The sequence below is a fragment of the Beta vulgaris genome, chromosome 4, assembly GCF_026745355.1.
Source record: "Beta vulgaris subsp. vulgaris cultivar EL10 chromosome 4, EL10.2, whole genome shotgun sequence".
In the NCBI taxonomy this organism is placed as follows: domain Eukaryota; kingdom Viridiplantae; phylum Streptophyta; class Magnoliopsida; order Caryophyllales; family Amaranthaceae; genus Beta; species Beta vulgaris.
Window position 1 is genome coordinate 60,271,643 of NC_079205.1, and position 18,527 is coordinate 60,290,169.

Here is an 18,527-nt window from a genome sequence, read left to right on the forward strand (position 1 = left end):
CCCAAACACAACTTTATTGTAAACGTAATCCTATATACGGGTTATAAGATATAAGATCCCAAGATTAATAACACATACATATACTATTGCAAGATATTTGAGAAGTTATTGTAACATTTCCTAATGATGCCAAGATATGAAGGTTACGTTACACCATTTTACAAAATTATTTTTAGATGTCCAATATTATAGGAAAATAAAGGCTCCTATTACTATAGCTTGCATTACAATTGTTAGTATTTAGTTATATTTCCTCAACAATAAATCTACACCAATTAAGAGAATCTTGTGAATGTATGCTAAGAAACAACAAGATTAGACTAGACCTTCTTTTTCTTTAGTCTTCTTCTCTTTTCTTTCTTTTTCAGTCTCCTTTTTGGATTTGGTAGTTTTAGCTCTCTCATTCTATTAATAGCGGCCAAAAATTATTGCAAGAGCCTTTTAGAACTTGCAAAGGGTTGTCTAGAAAAATCAATTCGAGAAGCTTCTTAAGAAAGATACTCCATAAGACATTCGATTCATTAAAGGGAATTAGGTTCCTGCTTCCAACATCGAGCCACTATTAACAATATACGTGCACATACCCAAAAGCACATCTATGTGCTGATGTGCATGCATGTATCAATTGATTGACTGAGCATGAGCAATATAATTGACGTAAGGATATACTTCCTTCATTGTTAGTTAATTGTTTGAGTACGTACCTCTTCTATGATTTTCAGTATCATTATTGACTACTTATGATTTATCTAAATAGTTTACTATTTAGAAAAACAGGGTAGCATACTTATGATTTATGGTTTTCTTCTCCTCTTTCATCGAGTCTCTGACTCTCCGTACTTCTCATCTTCTTACCCCCAACACCACCCCCTCCCTCCTTCTCCTCTAACTTGTTCTTCTTATTATCTTCACACTCCTCTCTACTCTCTAGTGTCTAGTCTCTGTCTCTCCAACACTGAACGTGCATTTCTTGTGAATTCTAGGGGTGGAGTAGTCAGAGGAGTAGATGAGGGTGTGCAAGGAGCCCAACAGTATAGGACCCCCAAAATATATTATTTTGAAAATTTTACTTCATATTTGAAGAAATAACCCTTGTTTCTCACCCTTAATAAATCTGTCAATGATTTATCTTTAGATTTTCAACTTTTCATTTTTAGAACTCTAATCTTCCATCTTTATTTTCTATAAATTTAGAAGCGCAATTATCATGTTAGAATCGGGCCCCAAAATCTTTAAAACGACCCTAGGAGTAGTCCAGCACTGTAGCATCTAAAGGGTAAAAGGGAATGATAGCAACATTCTCCTCTTGCTAATAGTAACTGAGACGTGCAATATTGTTTACTTTCCCTATAACACGCACCAATGCACCATCTAAAACCATAAATTCAAAGTTTACAATATTAAACATTAACGGGTTAAACATCCCGAAAACCTGTTCTTGAAGGAGTAAGTGGGTAAAGTAAGTATATTTTTAGGTTAAAAATGTCAACTTCAACGCAGCATACTTAAATTATTAACTCATTTCAATGAATTGGATCCCAAATTTCACGACTAACTTGTTGTGTTAAATTAACTTTTACCAATTCTATTAACAATACAATTATCATCTTAAGTTTAGATTTTTATTTATTTTGATAAGGAGAAACTAACTTATTAAACCGATACTTCTCATTGGACATCTAATTAATTTAACTTCGCGGTTAGCAAGTTAGACTCATTTGAAGTATGAGAGAAGGTTAAGGACCTCAATTTAAACTACTAGACTAAGAAGCATTACTTCTTGCGTACATAGTATAAAGGGGAGGGAGGACTCGAACCTATAACCTATCATTCACAGCACCTCAACCTTAACCACTAGACCAAGACATCATTGGTATAAACTACTCCCTCTGTCCTTTATTCGTTTACCCCTTTTGACTTTTCACATTTATCGATGTAAAACTTTGAGTAATAATATCTCTAATTATGTATTTGTAAATATTATAAAAAATTTAATATTCCAAAACTACATATTGAGACGAATTAAACAATATCACACATGATTATATTTTCCTTACCTATAAAGTAGAAATGACGGTCAAAGTAATAAAGATGAATAGTGTTATAAGTCGAAGTTGGTAAACTAATAAAGAACGGGGGTAGTATTTGGTAATTGATAGACTGTACAATACATTTACCACTTAATTATAACGTAGTATCTTTCATATAAAACTGAATTTAAGATAAAAGAAAAGACCTTAAGAACGTATTATATGACTAATTAAGTTGGGACAATTTCTTTACCACTTATCCGAATACTTATACTGTTGTACATTCCTTCCTCACTTGGAAGCCATAGACTGACACATATAGTGAATATGGATGCCCGACATAACAAACCTTAATAAAGGGATCTTTCTAGATTTTGATGAAAAAAAAAAAAAAGTAAGAAAGAGAGGAGGTGGTGTGGAACTGTGGAAGAGTTGCAATAATGATGATCTTCTTTTCTTTTCTTTTCTTCACCAGATCGCAACTTTTAAGGAGAATGGGGTATGTGGGATAGAAGGTGGGAACTGGGGTTATGATCTCCATAATCATTATCTCACAATGCCAAACCCCCGCAAGAGTCATTGTTACTTGATAGTAATTTACACCATATGTATATTGTATACCGAGAGAGAATTTGTGGCCTCTCGTGACAAAACCTCAGTTTTGCAGCTTTCAAGCTCTGTTTTCTGGATTGAATTTCTCTTCGTCATAAAACAGCTGAACTGAATTGAACTGATCTGAACTTAACTGAATTGAACTAAACTGAACTGAAATGAATAGTGATATGTGAGAGTAAAAGTATTGTCAAGAGCTGAACTGAACTGAACTGAATGGAACTGAACTGAATGGAACTGAATTGAACTGAATTGAACTGAACTGAACTGAATTGAACTGAACTGAAAATAAGCTGGGGAGAACAGGCCCTTAGTATGAAATCGATTGAATTGAAATAAATTTGTATGAATTGAACTGAACTGAAAGGAATGAAAATTGTGAGAGAAAATCAACTGAACTGAAATGAACTTGTCTGAATTGAACTTAATTTTTATTAATTCAATCCAAAAGAATAGAGCCTAACTTTTATTTCTAAATAAGTACATTAATTATTTAACTTTCACAGTTGACAATGCCTTGACCATAAATATCTCTAAGAAGACGTTTAGTGATATAGAGGAATGGAAAGGGAATGAAATGAAGTAGAGGGGGAAAATGGTAACAATAATTGTTATTTTTACCGGGTGTTTTGTTCAGCAATGGAAAGGATTTTATTACTCCTGTAATTTAAAGGATAACATTCTGGGAGTTTGGATTGTCCTCAAGTAAACCAAACAAGAAGTAATAGATTCAGATTATTGAATCCTTTTTCTAAGCTTTAAAAAAAGCTTAACCAAACAAGACCTAATTATGTATTTATAAAAATTAGACAAAATTAATACTTCCTCCGTAACAAAAATAATGCAATAATTAAATATTTTATATTTCACATATAATATTCAATTATTGTATTCTTTAATTACGGACAAAGTATATTATAAAAAATTACGGTTAAAGTGAAATATAAGAATAGCGTAAACGTCAAAGCATAGGTATAAAGCTGAGACGGAAAAAACTTTAATACCATTGAATACATATCAGAACCAGAAAAGTTGGATGACACATACAAACATAGAAATGATTACAAGTTTACAACTCCAAACATGCCTTCTCAGCTTTCTACAAAGCTGAGTAAGAAGAGCATTTCAACATGCGTGGAGTTTTTTGATTGGTAGCGTTAAATAACTTTGACCAGTTAGCTACTTGGGAAAAAATTTAAGCACTTGGGCAAATTAATGAATACTCAAAACTTGAGAAGATAAGATCAAGTATTTCCAAGTAATCAAAAGTAGATAGATATCCTTTACTGGGCAGTATTAGAGAGGAATGATAAACCTCTTTTTGCTAGATGTTTAGCAGGGGTAAAGGAATGATAAACCTCTTTTTGCTAGATATTTGTAAACATCTAGCAGGAGTAAAATTGTCAATATATATGGGAAATAGTTGTCAGTCAAATAAAAAAGTTATCTCGAAAATTGCAAAGTGTCAGTCAAACCAAAAAATAGTCGCGAAGATTCCGATGCTAAAAAATAGTGTTCATGCTACTAAAACTAGTGTTCGTGTAACTAAAAATAGTGTTCATGCAACTAACAAATAATGTTCATGAAATATAAAATAGTGTTTTATTCATCTTCTATTTCATGGGACCCATATCACCCAAAAGTTATCTCGAAAATTGCAGAGTGTCAATCAAACCAAAAAGTAGTCGCGAAAATTCCGATGCTAAAAAATAGTGTTCATGCTATTAAAACTAGTGTTCGTGTAACTAAAAATAGTGTTCATGCAACTAACAAATAGTGTTCATGAAATATAAATAGTGTTTTATTCCTCTTTATCTGCTAGATGTTTGCAAACATCTAGCAAAAAGAGGTTTATCATTCCTCAGTATTAGATTGCATTCGTACAACATTGTATAAGGTGGATATTAGTCATTAGACTTGAGAGATGTACACACTCCAGAGTCCAGGCCAATCCAGTGAATCCACTCACTTTAAAACTAAGCTATTACTGCCTCCGTTTCATTTTAAATTAGTTTTTTTAGTCCGAGCAATGCCTCGAACTATTAAAATTTTTAAATTTCATAATTTATTTTACTACTTTTAGTTTTTTTATCCATTAAGAAATTGAAAATTTCACGTTACGACGTGATAAGTAAAAAAAATTGAAAGGTTTGAGTTTGAAAACAATACTTTAAAAAGAATTTTGTTAAGAGAATATGATATCAATATTTCTTGTCAATTACGTAATAAGAGTGTTAGAAATGTATATATTTGTGCAAGTTTTTTTAGTTAATTATAATTATTACAAGACTTCATCATATTTTATTTAAAACATTAAACAACAAAGTCATAGTGTATTGATGGTTAAGCTCTTACTTTTCATTTCAAAGGTCACGTGTTCGATATCTTGCACTTGCATATTTTTTTAAAGTGAGGAGTATGCATAGACATAAAACATTTGTATTAGAAATGTGAGGAGAGCGCCACGTGGTACGTAGGCTTTCTTTCGCACGCCTTTTAATATATTTGTATAGATATCTACTAATTACATCACATATCTATAATTTTGTGGAAACATGAATCACTAAAAGATGTTAGATTAGATGGTAAATCTTTGGAAATCCTCACTCGAGGTCAGGGGTTTGAGCCCAGGTTTCAACATATATATATTTTGAAATAATGATCACCTAACTTATTGTTAATTAAGGCACGTGGCAAAATTATTTGAAAGTGCCACGTGGCGCGTAGACGTTGTCGATCAAGCATGTCTTTTAATATATTTACTAGTTATTAGGCTCGGGCTATGCCCCGGGTAAGAAAAAATTCATTTATTAATATAATACTTTATGATAATAATACTAAATACAACTTAGCCTAGTGGTTAGAACTTTAGTATATGTACTAGAGGTTCTCTAACCAAATAGTATGCTGACTTAGAGTTTTATTGAAAGGTACTCCTTCTGTTTTTTTTTTAAAAAAAAAAATCACTTGAAATTTTGGCACTATTTATAAGATGAGAGAATCTTCTCAATTATTTCAATTTATAAGTTCTTAGTCGACTGACCATTCTAAAACATTAATTTCCTCTCATACATTAATAATTGTAACATAGAAATGAGTCATAATAATATGATACATAACGAGTTGATAAATAATGATCAAATATTGGAAAATGGCGTGAACCATCTCCAACGTAATACTTCTTTCGTCCCTAAATATAGTTTATATCTCTATTTTGGGAGTCCAACTTTAAAATCTTTGACCAAATATTCTCATTAATGTATACAAAAAAACATATCCATATGGGGCTTGTTATATCATCAACGTGTATATTCATAAAATCAATTTTTTATACTTACTTTTTGCTAATACGAAATAGATTACATAACATGTCAAAGGTATGTTTTCGTATAACACCCCCAAATTACTCGCTTTTGAATAAATAATTTAGTAAATAATATTTGAGTAATTTAGGAGTATTATTTGTCACGGGACTAACACGCTTTTGACAACCAATTACTAACTAACAAAATAACTTGCAGCGGAAGAATTTAACCAAAAATATTAATATTTCTTATTAATAAAAGTAAATATTGTCTCAATACTCAATATATATAAAACAGCCTAATCTAATTGAAGATCCCCTTCTTAGTATGCTCCCATGCATATGTAAAATTTACCTGCAAAACTGCTTACCAAAAAGGTAAATAGGGCAAAGCCAAATAGGAAAAAGAAAATATGCATGAGTATAAAACCGAGTATAGATAAGTAACACATTTGTTAGTTCGCAATATTTTTTTTTCATTGTGAAAATTGCATCACTAATAATTCAAGAATAACTCTTTAAGAATAAACTATTTGCAAACACTTTAATAATAATTCAAGAATAACCTTTTTAGAACAAACTCTTTCCAAATAACTTGGATTAAAAATAATATTGAAAACAATTCATCTTCCTGTCCCCCCTTCTATTTTGCTAAGTGTGTAGACTATGGCTAGCAATGAGTAGAGACAGCTCGTGAGCTACTCGAACTCGACTCGGTCAAAGATCGAACTCGACTCGACAGGTTAACGAATCGAGTTGAGCAACTCAATACTCGACTCGATAAGCTCGTGAGATACTCGAAAAAATTATATATATATATATATATATATATATATATATATACTTTTTTTATTTTTTAAAAGAAATTTCAACTTCTTTTTCTATAAAAATACTTGTACTTTTCTTTATAAAAAAAATGAAAGAAAAGTATATAAAATGACCAAAAGGCAAAGTGAATAATTTCTCCTATAAAGAAGGATGAGATTTGGTATTTCTTGTTCATACAAAATCTTCAAATAATGCATATAGGTAGCTGGAAGTGAACTGAATTCGTGCCGGAACAAAGTTCGAGTTCGAGTTTGATCTTTAACCGAGTTCGAGCTTAGGTTCTGGGTTCGAGTTTGAAAATTTAAAACTCGCAAGTTTTCAAGCCGAGTCGAGTTTGGGTATGAGTTTTCGAGTTCGAGTCGAGTTTAGTCAAAATCGAGCTCGACTCGCATCCAGTGGCGGATCCAGGAATTTCCTAATGGTGGTTCACCATCCATTACCGTTCACTAAATCAAAATAATTTTTAATAAAAAATACTCCAAACTAAATTTCAATCGAAAAGAAAATAAATATATAACCAATAATTATACAACATACAACCAAATAGTACTAGAATCTGAAAGTTGGGGATTTTATTTGCATTTTGTGAAAAAACTACCAATGTTTTGCATTTTGTTTGGAGTACGTTTTTCTCTTCATTATCAAATCTGAATATCAAGCAACAATTGAACTAAATTTGATGTATCTCAAAAAAATGAAACATATGTCAATTTGTCATAGACCATCAACTATCATCAACAAAATCAAGTTACCAAGAGATAACACCCAATTCAAATATAATGTAATTTCAATTATCAAACACCAATAACACACAAATCAAAATACAACAACAAAATCAACATTTATAACAATTCTACATTACATAATTTGATATATAAACACCCATAACAATTGAAATTGCAATTCACTTTTTAATTCTCATGAAATTTATAAACCGTAAACTATAAAGTAAAACAAAAATCAAGCAAATTGAGTAGATTAAGATATACCTAAAGCAGATTCACGATTTGTCCGTTCACCATCGTCCACCAAGGAATGAATTACGACCACTTTTGCGGCTGCACGTCGGCGAATGGTCAAGGAACAGATGAACACTCAGTGACTGCACGAAGCCACGAATCGCCCACGAAGGACGAAGCCACGAATCGCCCACGAAGGACGAAGCCACCAGCGGTGACGAAGCCACAAATTGCCCAGGACTATTAGTCAACGAGGCGCCGCCGGTGAGGCCGCCGGACGAAGCGAGGCAGCGCGAAAGTTGGGGATTTTATGAGAGAGAAAGGTCGCGATTGTGGGGTGAGGAAAGAACGTGCGTGATTTTCTGACTTTTTTTTTATTATTATTGCTGGTGCACGTGCACCAGCGTGTTATGTGCTAAATCCGCCCCTGCTCGCATCATTGCTACCCCTAGTGTAGAACCCCCCCCCCCCAAACTAGTCATTCCATCATGGAGCTATATATCAAGGGGTAACTATAATTGTCAACAAGTGGACTTTAACACTCTTGATGTTAGTCAAGCATAAGTAATGATAATATGACTTGTAACTGATGAATAAACTTCATTTCCTCATAAACAATTTTTTGAACATTCAAAGTTCAAAAAAAATCAATCAACTTATAACGGAACTTCTATATTTGAATATGATTGATAAAAGCATTCTTTCTTTTCACTTCTAAGAGTGAATAATAAAATATTGTAACTATTTTAAATCAATAAACAATTTTATCACATAAAATCACATTTTAAAAGATCTAGCTACATAACGTATCTTGATATTGCACAAAAAGTATACTACTATCTCCACTAAGTCTTAATCTTGAACGATCTCCTTGAAGTAAGAGAGTATGAATTCTCCAAAGTTTTTGTGTGGAAAAGATGGCTTAAGGTAAGAGGTATTTATAAGAGTAGAATATGTAGTACCCTCCAATCACTATAAAATCATGTAGGAAAATATGGTTCAAATTTTATTTTTTTTGGTATTTTGGATTTTTTGTCTAAGATTTAATGTCAAAAGCTTAACAAATTTAATTTTGGCATCATATTCCCGACAAAATAATTTAAAATCAATGCAAACACTAAAATACCCTTTATTTAAAATATTTATTTTAGAAAATAAATATTTCATTATTTAAATAAATACTAAAAAAAATATATGAGGTATTACACTTGGAGATTGTGCAAAAAGAAACATAAACTATATTTTGGGACGTAAGGAGTATAAATTTGCTAGAAAATATCAGAAAAGTCAGTAATAACGAAGTGAAAAAGTATTTATATAAAATAACATGAAATTATAAAAAAAAGACTTGAGACACTTCAAAATGATATAAAATACGTCAACAATGACATAAACATGAGTAATAATAATGTAAATTAGTTCACAAATATAAAATGTTGTTAGACAATAAGTTATAATTTAACAAGTTATACACAAGTTCAATCAAGAAGCGAAGACGTAGGCTATGTTTAGTTCACCTGAATTTTTTTTATCTGAACTTATTTTTTCTGATCTGATCTAGTTTACAATATCTTATCTTTTAGATTTTTTTCAATATATATACAAAAATATAGTCATGTGGAGTCTTGTTTAATTCGTCTCAATGAGTACTTTATTAATATTCAATTATTATAATTTTTACTAATATGTAATGAAAGATATTTAATAGTAATAATGATTTTTATATATAAGCATGATCTGATCTAAACTTATTTCTGATCTAATCTGATCTGAAATAAGCAAAAATAAGGTAAACTGAACATAGCCATACTCTACTTAATTTGTCAAAAAGAAGTCATAATTATGAATTAGTGGATGTGGGCTTATACTATAGTAAAGTTCACTAGAAAAAGAATTCAACCTTCAACATCCTTCACCATCTATTCCATTCCATTAGCTAAAAGCCAAACTACACTTTACAAATAAAAAGGGGGTTGTATGCATTAAACAACTAAGCAAGAACTTACTAATACCATATTTTTAGCTCTAATTTCATAATCAAAACCTAAAACTTCATAATAAAAAAAAATTACACCAACATTGAAAGGGACCCCCTTATTTCTCCTCAAATTGGTTCCTAAATTAAAAGATTATACACATTAGTAGAATAGTAGTAGTTAAATTACCAAAATTACCCCCACCTCATAGTTATACGAGTTTCTATATTCCCTACTTAAATTTTTCTCACATAACCGAGCATGCATTTGGGTTTTCATCACTAAACATCTCGAAAGTATCAGACGGTGGAACTGCGTGCGGATTCCAATCCAACGGCGCAGGCGCCTCCACGTCACCCCCTTGGTGCACATACGCGTATGAATACGGTAAAGGCGCAGAGTAGTACGCCGCACTGTAACTGCTGCTAGGATACGCCGTGTTGTAACTCACCGCGTATACCGGTGGTGGACCCGCCGGCGCATAGTAGCTCGTCGGCGGGTACTCGTACACCCGGCTGTTCACCACGTTCCGGGCCGGGCCCATATTCTCCGGGTTTGGGCCCGGGTTCGGGCCTGTAGGAGTGGGCTGTGGTTCGGTGGGCTGCGGCCCACCACCACTACTACCCACCTGCTCCGTAACAACACCTGCTACAACTTCACCATTATTGCTATTATTACCACCATTGTTGTTATTGTTATTGTTGTTGTTGGGGTTGGGAGTGTTATTACCATTTTGCCCTTTCTTCTTCTTTTTCTTCTTTTTAGCACCTCCGCCGCCGCCGGAGTTATTTTCCGGCGGTTTTGGGGAATCTCCGGTGGCCGGAATATTCTCTTGGAATCTCACTTCTTTCACTTGTGGTTGTTGTTGTTGTTGTTGTTGTGGTGGTTGTTGTTGGCCTGAGTTGTCAACTTCTTTTTGAGGTTCACCACTGTTTCTCTGTTGTTGTTCAACATTTGGGTTTTGGTTTTGGTTTTCTTGTTGTTGTTGTTGGTTCATTTGTTGTTCGTTTTTGTTGGGGTTTTTATGAGAATCAGGCCATAACTCTGCATGTTTACCAGATTTTTCAAGCTTTCTTAAGAGAGTATTTGCATCAACGTTGCCTGTAACAACTACTTTATGTTGTCTTGTATCCACATCTATCATGTAAACTCCTGAAATTTCATAAAACATGATAATATAAATTCTCTAAAAATTCAACATTTTTTTTTTCTGTGAAAATAACAGACACCCCACATGAAAATCATTTTTTCACAAATACTCCAACAGAATTACAGAAAAAATTCAAATTTTCAAAGCATAAACTTGAGAAATGTGAGAAATTTACCAAACCCATATCAAATTTTGAATTTTTTTTAATGGGAAGAGAGAGATTACCTTCAACACTATGAAGAATTTTCTTCACTTTTCGTTTGCAACCTTCACAATGAATGGAGACTTTCAAGACCCATGTCTGAAAAAAAAAAAAAAAAACAGAGCAAATATAAAAAAGTTAGAAACTTGCAACTATAAAAGACAAAAAAAATGAGAGGAAAAAAAAGGGTTTTAGATTTTTTTAGAATGAACCTTGTATTTGAGAGGTTCAGAATTATCTTGATCAGGTTCAGTTGGAAGTGCAGCCATTGAAATTGAAGAGAGAGGAAGTATGGAAGTATAAAGTGTTGTTTTGTGTTGATGAATGATGATGAAGTTAGCAAAGAGAAGTTGTAGAGAGTTGATAGAAGTAAAATTCTGACAAAAGAAGAAGGGAATAAATGGAGTCAGTGGAGAAAATTAGAATAGGATGGAAGGCTTTTATGTGATGAGAGAAAGAGAAAGTGGTGCACAAAAAAAAATCCTTTTTTTCATATTTTAAATTTTTGTTTAGTTGCACACTTGCACAAAAATTTGTACTAGTATTGGATTTACTTTAAAGTTTTATGGTTTGAATATGACACCTGGCATTTGTGCCATTATTATTGTTACCTAGAACTATTTAATTGTTTTCATGGTTTTTTGTTAGTACTTATGTTTTGCAATAATTATTTGATGTTGTGTTTGAGATTTTGTTGTTCTTAGCTGGAAATTTGTTGGGGGCGAAAGTGAAGATTTTTTGTTGCTTCAAATATTATTGTTCTGATTTTAGTACTTTATGTGTGTTTTTTTGGTTAACATGAAAATTTAGGATGTAAAACGATTAATTTAACTAAAATTTTAAGTTAATGATTGAAGTTTTAAGAACAGTTTTACACTATATCATAATTCACGTCCCTTTATGCTCCATTAAATATTTTACTTAGAAAGAAGGGGTGGATGAGATTTGGCTCTAATACCATGTTAAATGACCAAATCAAAAGTTTTAGTTGGTGATTGGAGTCTTGAAAATTGTTTAACACTCTATTACAGGATTATTTTATGGTTATAATTATAGAAAATTATGTTATTTGGAAGTTGTATATCCTACTTATTTATGCCTAAATGAAACTTTTCACTTGAAGTTTAATACAACAATTTTTTGCATACTTGTGTAAGACGTAAGTTAGTACTTCTACGTGAGCATGCACAATACTAATGGCTCTCTATTGAACTCTCCACTATTTTCTCTTTTCAAGCTACTCTAAAAAAGTATATCTAAAAAAATACCCAACAACAATATTTTTTTTAAAGAGTTTTCAATTTTGTATGTTTCACTATGTAATGCAGTCAATCAATGAAACTCATTCAATTGTACCATGTACCCTGAATATATATTGGTTAGGGAAGTGAAGAGCCACTTCCCATTTTTCTGAGACGGTATCTCCTCCCGCTACACTCAAAAGTTCCGTATTGAAAAAGATATAGCTCTTCATTTTCTCTCTCTTCGAAGAGCTAGTTGTAGATCCCCGTTGTAAATGAGAGAGCAGTTGGATCGGAGAGTCCTCCAAGAGATTCAATGCACAACTTTTTCCATCTTGACTTGGATTTAAGTATTTTGATGCAACCTGTCAAAAAAAATTACTTTGATGCGTACGATTATATGAAAAGAAATGTGACACAAAAAGATAATTAGCATTATATTATTACCATTTTATTTGGTAAACATGACATTTCATTCCTTACCTAATGATGTTAAATATATTACAATCCGAAAGTAGTTGTTCTGAACAATAACTAGGGGGTGAGGGGAAAATCCTATCACCGTCCATGGTCCTACAAGCTTTTGCCATGTGATCCGCCACTTGATTGTACTGCCTGCTACAACGTTTACTTTGAAGATCCGCCCTCTTGCTGAACCATAGCCTGCAATATTGATCAAGTTGGAATATATGTCAAAATGTCCCCTTGTGAGGAGCTTAGTCGCGTCCTTACAGTCAGAGTATATAATTGCCTTGGGGAGTTTATACTGCTCCGCAAGGCCAAGAGCTTCCAATATTGCTAAGAGTTCCGCTGCAAGAGAGTTGTTGATAAGAGGTTTTTAGTGTGTTGTTAGGGCACTAAGAACCGCTTTCCAAACAATATTTATAATCCTGACAAGCAATTACTAAGAGAATAGTAAGGGCAAGTCAAGGGTCGATCCACAGGGAAAATGGGATTGATTAAAGTCTATCAAGTCCCAGACTACCTAATTGAAAGGTATTTGGGGGTTTGAAAGATGTTTGGTAACAATTAAGACTAACTAACAACCAGAACAAGCAAATATCACGAGTTTAAATATCAAATAAAAGACACTAGAGTTAAGGTTACTAGTATGAATAAGAACGGATGATGATTGCTAATGCGATTGTGAAGCAACAAACACGATTATGCAAGGTTTAGTTCTCCTCTAAAATACTCGAGTCCTCTCTCGAATGGTCCTCAAGAGTAATCGCTTAATCTATCAACTAAATCCTCTCTCGAATGGTCTTTAGTTAATTGATTAAGAGATTCAATAAGTTTGGAAAACCCCTAATGAAGGATCCCCTTAATTTCCATCCAATATCTTGGTATAGAAATTAAGTTGATTCTTGGGGATGATAAAAGAGTTCAAAATCCGATTTAAGAACATTTGAAATCAAAATACCAAAGTATAAATGTGATCAATATCTATCCTAAGGTCTCAAAACACCAAGATAAATGCATAAGCTTCTCCATACACCACAATCACATCAACATCATATTTAAAACCCTAATTCATACTTTCACCCTAACCATAGATTATGAAACTACTCACTAATCATGGAGTTAAAGCAATTAAACAATGAATCTATGACTAATCTAAGGCTAAACATGATTAAGTAATGATTAAACTAATGTAAATCGCAATCATGGGACTAAAAGAATAAAGATCTAGAATAATCAAAAGCAAGAACAAAGACGGAAAGAATGAAATAAAAACTAAAACTTTGAATTGAATTGAATGAAAAGTACCTTGAATGTCAATCGAATCACAAACTATGATCACTAATCTCAATTATCAATGGAAACTAAAGTGTTTTCTCTCTAATACAAAACCCTAAAATATTCTGTAAAAACTAGAATGAAAGCGTAAGTCTCCAACTCTAAGAGAAAAAGGGTTTAATGAACGAAATTTAATTTTCGGAACGCATGGTGCGGGCGCACCAAAAGGAGGTGCGGGCGCACCAGACCTCAGGTGCGGGCGCACCTGAGTCTTCTGCCTCAAGGTGGAAATCATATGTCATAATGTGCGGGCGCACAGGTAGCTGGTGCGGGAGCACCAGACACAGGTGCGGCGCACCATGTGCTGGGTGCGGGCGCACTTGTGCATTATGTCTTTTTCTCCCAATTTGGCTATGGTGCGGGCGCACCAGTGATATGTGCGGGCGCACCTACGTGTGCGAGGGAACTCTAGGCGCACCTCATGGCCTCTCACATCCTCTAGCTTGTTTCTTTAAGCCATGTCTCGCATTACTCGGCCCCGAAAAGGGTCATATCCGCAATAAAAACACGAGCAAACATGGTGAAAGCATATGTGCTAGAAATTCGATCAAAATAGATCGAAAATCTAGCAAAATGTCACTATGATCAAGTATGATCAAGTGAATGAAATAGAAGGGAAAAGTGAGGAGAAAGAGGGAAGAAAGGGGAAAAAGGGAACCAAAACAAGCCAAAAGGAAGCCATAAAGTGCGTTAGGAACGCACTTATTAGTTGTTAGTATAAATCTTTTTCCCAAACCCCCAAACCCATTGGCCATAACCATTCCGGATCACCCCACCAATCCTTGCTGCCTGAAATGTATCAACAAAGATGCATCCACATGGATCATCAAAAACTCTTGATGACGGACAAATACTAGAGGATCCCTAATTACGTTAATCGCACCTGTGGCAGAGACATATTCCCTCACTTTCCTATAGCCCTAAAGCAAATTACCTAAAATGGAGAGAGATTCTGGTTTTTGAATACACAATGATTTCTATGCTTCCAATCTCATGACAGAGGTACGGAAAACACATCCCCAGGGTAAATCCCTAAATGTATCATTCGATTGCATATTCTCCCTAAGCCAGAGTCTAAAGTCTAGGTTCAAACCTAGAGGCATCCCAGGACAACGCCAAGCTTCTCTACTTTTGGTACACTCGCGAAAACGTGGGCACTATGGTCAAGGTGGCATTGACATCTAGGGCAAGAAGCGTCGTGAGTCATACCTCTATTCGCAAGCAAGTGTATGTGAGGAATTCGATCATGCCAAACTAAGTACATAAAGAATTTGATTTTTGGTTCACAATTACCCTTCCAAATTCACGCAAGATCCTCCTGAGCTAGGGGACCGGGGAGTTGGGCCATATGCTGAAAGTTAATATACTTCAAACATACATATTATAAAGTTAATATATTATCACTTACATTTGATATATATAAAGTTAATATGGCATTAACAATTTTCAATAATGTATCTCGAATTGAATTATGATTATCTCATAAGCATAGAACCACTAAAGCAAAGGTCAGTTTAAAAGTCATATAGCATTTTTATAGTAAAGAAATAAAGACCAGCTCTTATTACTTCGCATTCCTCTATATTTCCCACCTTTACTCCTTTAGTCTCTTTGTCAACTTGCAGTATTTTGCCTTGCATGGACATGCAATATGCAACACGCAATAAAGTTTCAAAATACGACATTTTCCACCCACTATATAAAACTTTGTAATTCTCATAGGAAATTCACACATATATCATATACTTAGGCCTCTAAGATTATGATGTCCTTGGAGTCAAATGCTTGTATTAATATACTTGGCCTCCAAGTTCGCTTGTATTATGAATTTCCTCGCTTAACTATAAATTCCACTTATCATAGACTTACAATTGTACCAAAAGCACCATACATACATGTATTATTTTTTAAAAAGGTAAGATATAAACATTAGGTTATTCTAGAGGTTATCATGGGTTGGGCCGGACCGGGTCAAAATTTTGTGCCCAAAGCCCACTATTTCATAATAATAATAATAATAATAATAATAATAATAATAATAATAATAATAATAATAATAAATAGTAAGTAAACAATAAAAATCTTATCGATTACACACACCCACAAGGGAAAGGACTTATTTGCATTAAAAAAACTGAGGGGGAGGACTGATTGTGTGCTAAAATATTTGAAGTTGGTTATCTCTAGTTATATTTTGCTCCCATTTATGTGCATGCAGCTCGTCCGTTTTGGTGATGGGCTCGATGAATCCGATCGAAGCCCGAGCCCCAGCCCCCAAGGTAAACAATCAATTCTAAAATAGCACTCTCTCTCTCTCTTTTTTTTTTAAATAAGAACACTCAATTTTTAAGATTTAAACATGCAAAGAATTAGTTCTAAATAAATAATCTCTTTTCACTCTTTTATATCTGATATTTGTTTTAAAAGAGTGAAATATCTTTTAAAAATTTTACATTTATTATTGCTACTTGTTGTCAATTTCATCATTTTAGGCACAATAGCAATAATTGGAGCCGAAATCACCAAAATGACTTCACAAATTCAATACATACATAATGATACAATTTTGCGCAAAAAAATCCGGTTAGAAATAGTGATAATAATGCAAAACCCTGTAAAAAGAATGCAAAACTATTTGCAGTAGTAGTAATTTACAACTTCTTTTGAAAATGTGGTAAGTTGCAAAGTAACCAATTGAAATGGTAATAAATTAGTAATTGACAAATTATTTGTTTTTTAGTTAGTATATATGCGCCACAATCGAACTGCCTTATCTCAAGAATATCAACCCAACCCAACCCAACAAAGTATAGGAGTTAGCTCAAGTGAGTAGAACACTCTTCTTTGACTCTTGAAATCAGAGGTTCGATCCTTACCCCCTAACATTCTGTTGAAATATTGACTGACTTAATTTTCTAATAAAAAAAAATCAACCCAACCCAACAACTAACCCTCTTTCTTCCAATACCCTTGGTGAAATCAGACGTATTGCATGCACAGAATGTATAATGCCTACTACGTGTCTACGTACCACTATACGTCTATATCTTACTCTTCATATTTTTTTTAATATTACGTAACAATACATATTATGATATTCATAGGCTAAATAACGTCCTTTATTCATCAACTACTATACACAATATGTTGCTAGATTTGCTTCATAGATACCCCTAGTAGATTAGTTTCTTTTAGTAATTATTGTTTGTCTTTTGTAGTCAAGTTTGTATATTTTACACTTGAAACATAGTATTTGTTAGATATAATTCAAACTAAAAATATCATTTGTTCTTAAAAGGAATATTCCATATATATACATAATCAAATACTCATATAATTCATGATAAGATATATTAAGGGGTGTGCACGGCCAAGATCGGACCGGAACCGAACCGGTCCGGGATTTACTTGGACCGGGACTGGACAACAATTATTCCAGTCCAGTAGTCCCATCTGGAACGGAATTTTTTCAGTCAAGTTCGGTCTTGGACCTCTTGGATCAGATTGTTTTTTTTCCAAAAAAAAATCTTTTTATTTTATTTAGATATATTTATAAATTATATACATTAAAAATTAATAATTCTAATAATAATAATCCTAGAAGAATAGATAATAGGTTTTTAAATTTCTAATTTTCTACCTTCTTATTTTCTTTTAGCATATAATTTTTTTTTTACTGAAATAATAGAAATTTCGGTCCAACCGGTCCGGATCGGAAATTTCCGGATTTGGACCATACCAGACCGGTGGACCGGAATCTTGATATTCGGCGGACCATAATCTTCGGTCCAATCCGGTCCAATCCAAATTCCGACCCGAACCGATTTGTGCACACCCTTAGATATATCTATTAGGAATACTGGATGGAGTATGATTGATGATATATTGATATATAGATTTTTTCTGTATAGATTGTCGGATATCCTGAAAGACAAGCATTAACTGATCATTTATTACATTAATCTAACAAATATTTACTTTCAGTTAATGCTTGTTTTTTCCATTTTTAGCTTCTTATATCCTAAATAATTTCCCCTCTCTCCTCCCTACTTTCAAAAACCCTAGCCTCCATTGTTGATTTTTAAAGGGGCTTCCATCAGTTTTTACCGTTGGAAAGCCCCCATCTTTGTTTTTTTATTTGTTTTTAGGTTTCCAATAACGATTTCTCCCTCGAAAGAAAGGGTTTTCGATCTCCTTCGTAAGAAAAGGTTTTTCGATCTCCTTCGAAAGACAAGGTTTTCCGACCTCCTTCGAAAGACAGGGTTTTTCTCCTTTTTTAGAGGGGGAATTTCTACAGGTTACAATCCGGGATACTAGATCTAATGGATTGCCGTGAAATTATTTTGTTGGTGAAGAATTATGCGGGATCACAAAGGTTATCAATTTTTCGAATACGGTTAGATGAATCCGACGGAAATCATCCTC

General features: G+C 33.3%; 1 protein-coding gene across 1 annotated transcript; it reads right to left on the reverse strand.

The window, feature by feature from the left end:
• Positions 1–9,627: 9,627 nt before the first annotated feature.
• LOC104890307 (hypothetical protein) lies at positions 9,628–11,546 on the reverse strand. Its single transcript, XM_010675739.4, has 3 exons — positions 11,274–11,546; positions 11,085–11,160; positions 9,628–10,861 (listed from the first exon to the last, which is right to left on the reverse strand). Exons 1-3 carry the CDS (start codon positions 11,328–11,330, stop codon positions 9,957–9,959), a joined length of 1,038 nt encoding a protein of 345 aa, XP_010674041.1. The 5' UTR covers positions 11,331–11,546; the 3' UTR covers positions 9,628–9,956.
• Positions 11,547–18,527: the final 6,981 nt, after the last annotated feature.

What these genes read in the sequence shown, in the direction of transcription:
- LOC104890307 (XM_010675739.4), bottom strand. Translation starts at nt 11,330, where the DNA reads ATGGCTGCACTTCCAACTGAACCTGATCAAGATAATTCTGAACCTCTC. An exon ending in CTGAACCTCTCAAATACAAG is followed by an intron (nt 11,161 to 11,273) that starts GTTCATTCTAAA and finishes TTTTTTTTTCAG; the next exon opens with ACATGGGTCTTGAAAGTCTC. An exon ending in AATTCTTCATAGTGTTGAAG is followed by an intron (nt 10,862 to 11,084) that starts GTAATCTCTCTC and finishes ATGAAATTTCAG; the next exon opens with GAGTTTACATGATAGATGTG.